The sequence below is a fragment of the Cotesia glomerata genome, linkage group LG4 (genome assembly GCF_020080835.1).
Source record: "Cotesia glomerata isolate CgM1 linkage group LG4, MPM_Cglom_v2.3, whole genome shotgun sequence".
NCBI lineage: Eukaryota > Metazoa > Arthropoda > Insecta > Hymenoptera > Braconidae > Cotesia > Cotesia glomerata.
The window spans coordinates 8,505,521-8,517,138 of NC_058161.1; the positions used below are offsets into that span (position 1 = coordinate 8,505,521).

At 32.3% G+C, this 11,618-nt stretch overlaps 1 protein-coding gene across 3 annotated transcripts; it reads right to left on the reverse strand.

The window, feature by feature from the left end:
- Positions 1-905: 905 nt before the first annotated feature.
- LOC123264119 (serine/threonine-protein kinase par-1) lies at positions 906-11,474 on the reverse strand. Of its 3 annotated transcripts, XM_044727223.1 has the most exons (9): positions 11,364-11,473; positions 11,096-11,249; positions 10,016-10,980; positions 7,118-7,319; positions 6,021-6,173; positions 4,707-5,302; positions 4,467-4,592; positions 4,237-4,345; positions 906-3,850 (listed from the first exon to the last, which is right to left on the reverse strand). In XM_044727223.1, the coding sequence occupies exons 4-9, from the start codon at positions 7,310-7,312 to the stop codon at positions 1,451-1,453; spliced, it is 3,579 nt and encodes a 1,192-aa protein (XP_044583158.1). In that variant the 5' UTR covers positions 7,313-7,319; positions 10,016-10,980; positions 11,096-11,249; positions 11,364-11,473; the 3' UTR covers positions 906-1,450. The 3 variants fall into 3 exon arrangements, with proteins under 3 accessions (XP_044583158.1, XP_044583159.1, XP_044583157.1); XM_044727224.1 differs by having other exon boundaries at positions 11,063-11,474; XM_044727222.1 differs by lacking the exons at positions 10,016-10,980; positions 11,096-11,249; positions 11,364-11,473 and adding an exon at positions 9,525-9,556.
- Between the last annotated feature and the right edge of the window lie 144 nt (positions 11,475-11,618).

An 11,618-nucleotide genomic window follows, 5' to 3' on the forward strand; every position in this document is an offset into this window, starting at 1 on the left:
ATCCTTGAATTATGCGAAACAGGCAGTCAATTGAGTCAATAATTTGTAAAATAAACAATGGTTTAGATAATACAATGCAATTCACGGTGATAATTTTCAGGATTATACAATACAATGGAAAACAGAGATTAATGATTTTTTAGAATTAATTATTCAATCAATCAATGATAATAATTATGTATAATATTTTTTGTTTTATTTTATATTTTGAAATAATTCTTTTTAACACAAGGAAGCACCGAGGGACGGAAATAACTATTGGATAATTGACTTGTATGAGCAGCGAGACTGCTGAAGTATCGGCATTAATCATAAATATAATAATAATTATAATAGTAATAATGATAATAATAATAATAATAATAATAATATAATAAATGTTAATCTATTTAACTATATAATATCATGCAACATAAAATAATATTACAAGTAATTTCTTAACATTCAATACAATATTGTTTATTTGTTTTTTTTAATAACACGGACTAGATAATTTCAGAATCAAATAAACGCAGATAATTTACTCTTTGTTATAATGTGTCTAGTATATAATATTATATATAAATATAAATATAAATATAATAATGTATAACAATAAATCTCACTGCTCATACCCGTCTATTTTTGATTCCAAGTTCAATGAGACGTAAACACTGATACCTCAACTCTACTAAATGATAATTGATAATAATAATAATAATAATAATAATAATAATAATAATAATAATAATAATAATAATAATAATTATACAATACAATACAATTCAATAATAGAGGTATGAATCGAAATTAATTGAAATATTATTAGTACTCATCCCGGAATTCTAGTAATTATTAATTCAACAAACAAATTTATATATGATATGCAAATTATAAAAAAATGGATGTTTTCTTTTTTTTTTTTTCGTTATTAGTTTATACGCTATTTATTGTTTTCATCATTTATAAATTTCAACGTCCATGAAGCTTTATAACAATTCTTAATATTTTTTTAGCCATAGAATTTCAAGTCTCAATTTTTCAAAAAAAATCAATACTCAGCTTTTTGTTATAAACGATAATTTTTTTTTTTCACAAATATGTCAATATTATCTTATTAATCAGTACAAAAAATGTCAGATGCATATTTTTTGTAGTTTTTTATGATTATTTATTACTTATAATCATAAATTGAACAAAAAAATTTGAAATTCAAACCTCTCATACTAAAAAGTAGAAAAAAAATCGCCGACAGATTTTATAGGCTTAAAAATTCAAACTATAAAACAAAAGCAATGAACAGCGCATGGACTGTATATTTCAAAAATTATTTAAAAATAATTATATATTTATATATTTATGTTTTAATTTATTCGAAGACTTAGACTTAACCATGTGATAATATTATTGCACTGTTCCCTCCAGTAAATAATTATAAACCGTCAGGAGGACCACATAATAATAAATCATATCAACAGAGACTGCAACACTTGGATGGGTCACCAAGGTGAATGTGACAAATGGCTGGTAAACCGACGCAACCATTGTTCATAACACTGTCTTGTACAAACTGAGCTAACCCAAGATTCTGATTTATGTCACCGTCACTACCGCGATGCTGTTGTAGTAACAATTGTTGTTGTTGCTGTTGTTGTTGATGATGCTGCTGTTGAAGTTGATGATTTTGCTGGTGGTGTTGTTGGTGATGCTCTTTAGTATCACTCCACTGGTGACGTTCACGCCATTTATCGTCGCTGGTAGCACAAAGTAGTACAGACTTTGGTGAAGACGGGGAGACCCGCTCCCGAGAGATATTGCCACAAGAACGGGCTTTGTACAATTTACCTTTGCCGAGAAAACCCGGCAACGGGACACACAATTTTTTGTGTACTGCAAAGTAACGTGTAAGAAGTCTTATTTTTCTACTTTTGCAATCATTACCACTATTACCGCTACTACCACGCGTATTGTTCATTCCCGAGCTTTTTGTGTTTTCCTTTTCGAAATTTAACATGCCACGGTTGAGCTCACATTTCCCCTTGTCTTCGCGTATTATCTCTACGAATTTACTCTCCTCTTGATTACCTATTTTACTACCACTATTCGTGTCTTTGCAACAGTATCCTGGGGATTTAGTATTAACAGATTGAGTACCGAGTCCCTTGGTGCTGAGATTCCAACTTTGTAAAAGCCTTGCTCCAAATCCTTTAGCTCGTTGTACTGTAGTCGTAGAACTAGTCGTCAAAGAACTGCTATTTATATTAGTTGTTGTTGTAGAGGCTAAACTATTTATTGAATTAGACATTGTTATTATTGCTGTTGTTGTTGTTGTTGCTGCTGTTGTTGTTGTTGTTGTTGTTGTTGCCGTTGCGGTAGCTGTTATTGATTTAGAATTAATTATTGACATTGTTGAAGTCGAATTACAAGTTGAAGTAACGACTGTTATATTTCGATAGAGAGCATGACACGCGCTTGGTATTTCAGCCTCTTGTACTTCAGTAATGCGATTCAATGATTGACTTTCCCTAAGCCTCGTTTCACCGGCCCGACGTCTACCAGCACGATGTCTGCGTCCAAAAGTCATTGCCTGAGATTCTGTACACCTTTGGACTTTACCGCCACTGGTAGTGGTACCCGTTGTCGTGGTCGTTGTCGTTGAAGTACTGTTTTCATTTCCATCACTGCTCGTATTACTAGACGCAGTGTGCTGAACATTATCACTGTTTCCTAGGCCGCCACCTCCATTGCCTCCAGGATCCTGAGAATCACTAGAATCGTCATGGCTGTCCCGCCTCGAAGGCAGAGGCTTACCTGTTGTTGCACCCAGCTTGTGAGCGCGTTTCTTTCTTCCTTCACTGTCATCATCACTCGCATCCGAACTCGAGCAAGACGTAGTACGGGTCTTGTGAAATTTACTGCGCTTCTGTTCGTACCCAGTGCGTCTCACAACGCGGCTTTTCGACGAATTGTCACCGCCACCACCACTCTCAGTGGATTCAAGTACGTCGCCGTCTTCCAAAATTTCTTTTAGTGCTAATTTTTCCGACTGGATTTCCCCAATCGTCGCCGGGACCGCAGCACTGCCTGTCAAAGGCATAGTTTTGTATTTGGGTTGAAGGTTGCTGTCGCCAGTGAATAATGTCTTTGGTAAACGTATCGGCGACGGTGCTGTTGATGATTCTGTTAAAATGGTTGTTGTTATTGTTCCTAATTTTGAAAAACCAACCTCAAAGTTGGATAAATTTTTTGACGACGGTACGGTTGTTACTGAATCGTTTATACTACGATTATGCTGAGAACCCATTTTCCATTTATAATTTGGCACAGGTACTGAAGTTTCCAAAGACTCTGCTGGTAAATTTGACCTCTCGGTGGTATTACTGTAAATAGGTATTTTAGTTAATCCACTTACGGTAGTTGTTTCTGTTGTTGTTGACGGTGTTATTATTTTAGGAGATGAACAAGTTGAAGTTAAAGTCGTAGTAGTAGTAGTAGTATAAGTTAATCCTGTAGTTGATGGCAGTCTGTTATTCATATTCTCCTCAGTTATTGTTTCATCACCAGGATAAGAAGGATCCTGATGTACTTTAACAACGGTAAATGTGTGACTCGGTGACGGTGAATCCTTTGGCGTTATTTCTTGGGCTTGAATTATTTGCCGTGACGGCTGTTTCAATACAGCGTGCTTCTCTGGTAATTGAGCCAACCGCTCTTGTAGTATATGTGATAATTTACCCTCTGATCTGGAACCACGACGATTTAATGAATTCAACGCCGAGTTGCTACCATGCTCGTCTCGACCGGAACACGAAGACACATCGTCTTCATCTTCTTCTTCTTGGACGATACTGCACTTACGCGTTCGTGAATTCTGTAATTTAATATAACAGTCTGTTTCTCGTCGATGATGACTTAGACTTACGGTGGATAAGAAATAGATTTTGAGTTAAAAAGATGAAAGAGTGATTTGACGAGGTGTTGAAGAACAAGATGCATTAAAGACAAAGATAAATTATAATTTTGTTCTTTTTTTGGTTTTACAAAGTATTGAGCACATTTTTTTTGTTTTTTTAAGTACAGAGACGCTAGAGATAAATCTCATAAGCTATTTTAAATACTTTTTTTTGGATTTTTAAAAATTAAGCTCTTACAGTTTTATTGATAGAGAGATAGAATGATAGATAAATAGATTCATTTATTTATTTATTGGATAGTTGTTTATCGAAATCCAAGGTAAAGAAGCGTGTCACTACGTACCTGTGGTACGTCTCCAGGTGTTCTTGGTACTGATAATAACGATTGATTCACACTACCAACTAAATTTGGTTCAGCACGTAGATCGCTCATAGAGAGATCATTATGGCGACTGCAGAAAAATTATTTTTATTAATATAATTATTTCAGATTCCGAACAAGCTAATTAAAAGCAACAATTGGAACGTCGCATAAATATTAACATCATTAATAAAAAACAAAAAAGTAAATACCGTGTATTAACGTCCAGTTCTGTACGATTTTTTTGTACTTGTTCTTGTCGATGGGCTCGTAATTTTCTCTCTGCCAGCAGGAAGTACGTAGCCGTGATATGGTTGTACTCGTTTTTGTCAAGAGCACTGTTAAATAAACATAAAAAACATTAAAATCAAGTGCGTATTTACTTGGACAATTAAATTTCAATATTTGCGCTGTAAATTAAATTACAAAGCATAAAAAATAAATAAACTCACTCTAAAATTTCTTCTTTCGTAGCAATATTTCCGTTGACCATTTTAGTAATTATTAGATTATGATGTTCATCAGAAACCTGTTCTCTAGAAACAAGAGGTAAAACATCTACGGGATCATCAGTCTCAATACCCAGCCAAGGATCGCTGGCAATTTGTTCAAGAGTCGCACGTCCCTCAGGTGCACGTACTAACATTTTAGCGATAAGTCTCTTACACTCGTCTGACACGTGTGAAGGAATTGAGTATTTGCAGTCCATTATCATCGTTAATGTCTCACTATCATTAGCTTCCTGAAAAGGTGCTTGTCCGCAGACCAGCATGTATAGAATGACACCAAGGGACCAGACGTCAACCGCTGGTGCATCGTAACTGTCACCTAGAAGAATTTCTGGTGCTGAATAGGCCAGCGAGCCACAAGATGTTTCTAGCTTTTGCCCAGGACAAAATCGATTACTGAAACCGAAGTCTGTCAATTTAACGGTGCCAATTTTCTCGAAGAACACGACATTCTCGGGTTTTAAATCCCTGTGGACCACGTGAAGGCGGTGACAGTATGATATGGCTCTCACTATTTGACGAAAATAAGTTCTCGCCACCTATTTAAAAAAAAAAAAAAAAGTTTTTAATTGGATTAACTTTAGATAAACATTTAAATAATAATATTAAAATTAAAATACTGACTAATTATCAACAAATTAATTATATATTTTAATTGTCAGTTAGTTTAAATTTATACAATTACTATTTACTGTTTCGAATCAAAGATATTTGAAGCGTAAAGTATCTCTTAATTAAAAGTGATTTTAATTAAAATTTAAATGTAAATGTAATTAACGCTACAACTGAGTAAATGTCAATTTTTACGTCAAATATATTTAGTAAATATTATTTAAATATCAATTATGGTAAAGGAGAGCTTAAAAGATTAAAGAAACCACTTGTAAATAAAATAGCATCTCGTTTGTTAATCCGTAGGCTAAAAATTTAAATTACACTTTACTTGAATAAATTAAAAATTGAATTACAGTTTGTAAATAATAATTTTTTAGATTTATTTAAATGTAATAGAATTATTTTAGTAATAATTAAAATTATTTCTGCCTTTTAATGTAATAAATCATTAAAATTAGATGAAACGTGAAATATTTCAATATAAAATGAAAGTTGAGTAGATGGTTGGGCCATAATCGCATGATTATAATTTAATTTGAACATTCAACTAAAATATTTTATTCACAAGTGGTTTTATAGTCAGGACTGTGACATTTGCCATGTATATGATAGCGATAGTAATGGCTCTCCTTAATACTTTACCTCTTCGCTTAATCCACTATCGTGCCGCATTATATAATCATAAAGATCTCCACCATCGCCAAGCTCCAGGATAAGGTAGAGCTTTGTCTGCGTGTCTATTACTTCATAAAGCCGTACTACATTGGGATGCTGTACCAGTTTCATGCATCTTACCTGTAGTTGAACACAGAATAAACTTTTTAAAATACAAGATAGAAGATCAATATATAGGCTTTTGCGCTTACTAAGCCTCGACCTCGATCTCATAAATTCACTGCGTATTTTATAGCGTACAATAGAGTATAGTGAGCAGCATAAACAATTAAATTTTATTTTTAACGATTTTTTATTTTCTGTCAGGGTAGAAAAAAATTATTTTTGAACTCACGGTTTCCTGTATCATTTTTTTCCGTGACCTTAAAATTCCATTCTAATCAATTAAGTATTTGAATTTTTTTTTTTACATTTTAATCAACCACTGCTATAATTAAATCTAGTATAAAATATACAGAAAAAACAAATACGTCAAGCGAAGACTATTTTTTTTCTATTCGTATGAAATAAAAATACGCAAAAAATTTATTCATATAACTTCAACATATTTTCAGAATAATATAATCCATTAAATATTTATTTGATAATATATCATTGCCAAAATATTGGGTACCATATCATTTAATACAAAAAAAATTACCCATTATAAAATTGAGTATGTAGTAATAAATAAAAATTTTCTATAAATACATATAAAACATTACCGTACGGCTATTACTACCATACATGTAAATACATATATTTGTTGGATCAAATTACAATTATTTTTAAATTGTTACTCAATATTTCTGTTTGAAATATAATATAGTTTATGTTAAAGTAAGAAGATACAGAAAAAAATTAAAGGAACGCGGAAAGTATGATTCATCGTAAATAATTTAAAAATCATTCAAATATGCACAATCATTGATCAAATTAAATCTTTACATATTTTTATCATGAGTAGTGGAACTTCACTCTAGAAGTAATCGTAATGATATTCAAGCACATAATATTTTGTTATTATATTTTTTATGAAATATTTCCGGTTTGTAGCGATCTACAATCTTATTTATACTTTTTACCTCCTGGAATAGATGCGCTCGGGAAACTTCATCTAGCTTACTCTTATCGATAACCTTGACCGCCACCTTCTCCCCGGTGAAGACATGCCTGGCGAGTTTAACCACAGCAAAATGACCTCGCCCAAGGGTTTCCTCCAAGTCATATAATCCAGCGATTTTGCCGTCATAGTTGCTGTGACCTAGTCTCCGATGCATCGCGTTGCTGTAACATCATTTATCTCAGTTTATTAACCTTTAACTTTTATTTTATTTTTATTTGTTATAAAAAAAATAATAGTAATAAAAAACTTATTACGGTTTTGTTTCATTTCATTTTACCATATTTATTATTATTAGTATCATCAATAAACTAGGGTAATAGAAAACGGAATGTAAATTTTTAAAAACCCCAGCAGTAAATTAACGAAGAAAAAATTCCTTTGATCGGTTCAGAATCGATTGACGTGAAGGAATCTCGTGTAATAGAGGAAGGAATTGAAATGGAAATGAGCAGAGAATCACGGACATTGCAAATTAAACGGAAAAATAGTGAGCTGTGATCTAGCAATGGTGATGGTAATAATAGTAATAATAATGATGGGAATGATGACAATCCCTCGGGAAATTTTCCTGGCATAAAGAGTCGGACATGAACAATAGTCATGGGAATTATTTTACTTTTTTGAATTATGTAATAAACGCATCATACTAATTTTAATGCTAATTGTCGTTCTCGTTTTATAAAATGTTGAGATAAAATATTTAACATGTAAATTTAATCTACACACTTATTTAATTTTTACGGTGTATAGATTTTTTTTTTTATAATTTATTTATAAAATAAAGTATTTCTCATATCGATTTTATGCCACTGACAAATATTTATAGCGAAAATAAAAACGATAACAAGGTATTATTTATTGGTATCATTAGACAGTGGTCTTAAACCACCGCCACCTTCCGGTATCGCGTAATGAGCCAAGTAGTAAAAACGAGTAGGTCAACTGGTACTGGTATTGACCCGCTCGCTTTCCCTCAATATCGTACCTGGCTTAAGGCTACATTTAATTTATACAAATCAGAGCAATTAAATCATACCGCTAATATCGCTACTGATGTTACATCAATAATAACAATGAGTACAATATAATATAATACAATTCAATACAGGAGCGGTAATATTTATGTCCTCCAATTGACACGTTAATAATACATGCAACTGCAGGTCTTCGATAATTAAGATAAATTAACAGCAACTACCGACAACATTTTTTTGTTTGGTTTCGCATTAAGAATAATCTGTTTAATACTAATAATCACGAAGAACTAAATAAAATAATTATAAAAATAAAATTTATAAGACTACTTTATCTTACGTATACATAATAATGTTAATGTAGTGAAAATTTCGCTATGCTTTCTACATTCAATCGTGATTTCAGTTTTAAGAGAATTAAGGAAACAACTAATAAAATAAAATGAAAATAAACTATAAGTTTTTCAAACCAACAAGCTTCAATATTTTTCTGAATAAATCCATTCACCGACGTACATCTCCAAGCTAAAAAATATCCTTCTTATTTCCTAAATCCTCAGAACGACGTTTAATATTGGACTTGATCCATGCATATAATATATATTAAAAAAAAAAAAAAAAAAAAAAAATATCGACTCGGTCTTTAAAATTCTCTCTCTTTTAGTCTGTCTGTTCGCTAACGTCTCTCCATCTATCACATCGTTGATGTTCTCCTTTTGCGTCTTCTATCCTTGTTCTTAGTACTGTACAGTGAAAATATAGTATCAGTAACTAGTAAAGTACAGCGGTAACATAAGCATAGAGTTGTATTTGTCTCGGAAGTAAGTGCTGGTGCCTGGGAGGCAAATTTATGCCAAGACGGGACCGAGTGCTAGAGTGCAACTGGAGTCGACGAGAGTTCGGTCGAGGCCACTAACCCAATACAACAACAACAACAGCAACAACAACTCTCTCTCTCTCTCATTTTCTTTCTCTCTTTGCATTTATGGTATTAATTTAACCAATACACAAAGATAAGAGTTTGTTACAGAGGATATCAATCGTTTGGCGAGTTTTGATGTTATCACCACACCACTGTTTAGTATGATGACAGTCGTTCGTATTCAGACTTGATGCTCTATAAATCTGATCCCTTTAGACCAACTGGTATCTCATTTATAATATATATATCTAGTGAATTCTATCCGCCTCCATGTGTAATAGAGATCCTATGAATAAATCCAACGTCTAAATAATAATAATAGTGGTAATGACAGAACCAAACAGCGAGAATTAAATTAACAGCACAATCATCCATCATCAGTACTTACAAATCTAGGAAATAAGCATCCAAACCATATGACATACGATCGATGTTTACACAGTTAATTAAACATCTATGAAAGCATTTACCTACAACCGAGTTGCATAAAGGCTCCAATAAATTTACTTGAGGATTCTGTGTACTAATAAATTACGTCCACCATTACAACTACATCAACGTCAGAATGTCATCGCGTGGGATACGTCAATTAACCCCAATGAACTGAAGAAAGTAAAAATTGCAATAATAAAAATATATAGTATATGATAGGGTGGCAAGAAAATCGATTATTTTCTTTATGAAAGTTACTATTGAATTAGTCACACAGACAATATTCTTTAAATTTATGATTTTTATCGAAATATAATTGAATATTTTCCAAGATGAATTAAAAACATCTTTAGAAATACCAATAGTTTGACCATGTGAGTTAAGAAACCTTGAATAACTTTTGAAAAATTAAATTAATCAAAACATTACAAGAGAACTTTTTTACAACTTCTTAGTTACTTAAAAAAAAAGTAGCCGATATTTCGATCTTAATAACTATTTATAAATAAAAAAATAAAAATTTTTGTACCTCTACTGCTAGGTCAATCTTCCCAGTAATTTCTGCTTCCACTGACGTCCTGAATTATTGGTACTCGGTGTCGTCATTTGTAGAAATTAGACATTTCCTCGTGGGTTTGCTTATGGCATGTGTTTCAGTTCACTTGCCGCGTGTTCAATGTCTTTGCAGTTGTAAAAAACTATCAGAAAATAAACAAACAAAAGTACTTTCCTCATACAATGTGAGTGTGTATGAAAAGCCGTCTAATTTATGCAGGTACACGATGAACGAGGTCACACACACTGACCTGCACGCACCGGGAATTCCGCTATGCACTGATGATGCTTACGGTTTAATAGAAAAAAAAAATAAACTGTAACTGTCGTAAGTCTCAATGCTGAATTGAATAAATGAAAATAAAAACAAAAACAAATTTATATTCAATTGAATTGAATGAAATTACACTGCGTATGGCTTTTAAATGTTTCTTGGTTGAATCGGTGGATTGCCGTTCTTTCATAAACTACCAAGTACTGGTATAAATTAATAATCATTATTGATAGTTTACGTTAACTATTCAGCTGCTGCTGCTGTTATTGTTATTGTTGTTGTTGTTGTTGTCGTTGTTGTTGTTGTTACTGTTACTGTTTTGCCATTGATGATGCTGATATTGATGTTATTGTTGGAACTTATATTTTTATTATGGTTATTGTAATTGATGATGGACCAATTGTTATATTAATTTTAGCAAACAAATAAACACGGCTTCTATCACGTCATTTATTTAATTTGATCTCTCGTGATATGAGTACCATTTAATTTCCTAGCCCCACCCAGCAGCCAGTTAAACGTGATGTTTTTTTGGGCATTAAAATAGTAATTATTATTTTATTTCAATGCCTTGCGACGAACCGTGACAATTAAACTCATAAATCCAATTCACCTTCGATAGATGTTACAGACAAGCTCATAAATTCATCAGCACTTGGAGTAAACTACAAAAAAAGAAAAAAAATAATAATAATGGTAATAATAATTAGATAAAGTAACATAAAAATAAACAAGATAAATAATAACTGACACTTTTTCGCAACTATTTCTTTCACTCACCGTCAACTTGTCGCCGTTTTCGAGGATTTTTTATAGCTTTTTCAACAATACAACAGAGCTATGTGTCCTTGTTGATCATCTTCAGTATAATCACAAGTGACGCTTGTCTCACAGAGTTTACCAGCTACACCAAGTATACACGCACGTCTAATTACTGTAGTAAAAATATATGAATGTATATTATTGTTATTATTTTATATTATAATATTTTTTGCGTCGAGTAGATTAGATAAGAGCACTTGAAGAATTCATCAAGTAACGCACTCACACTGCAACTAGCCGACGACAGTTAATTTTTCTCAACAGAAGTGTGTTTTTAGCAAGAGTGTTGAATGTGCAGCTAAGACCAGAGAGTGACTCGGAAAAGCTAAGAAAATTTATTTGCTTAGAGAAGACCTGGCATTTTATTTTATTTTCATCTTACTGTCCATCTTACAGGCTAAATTTTAAACTTCTCATCACTTTGATTCTCATATTTCATTTTACTGGCTGTCGTCAAAATAGATGTCGTTAGAATTACCTC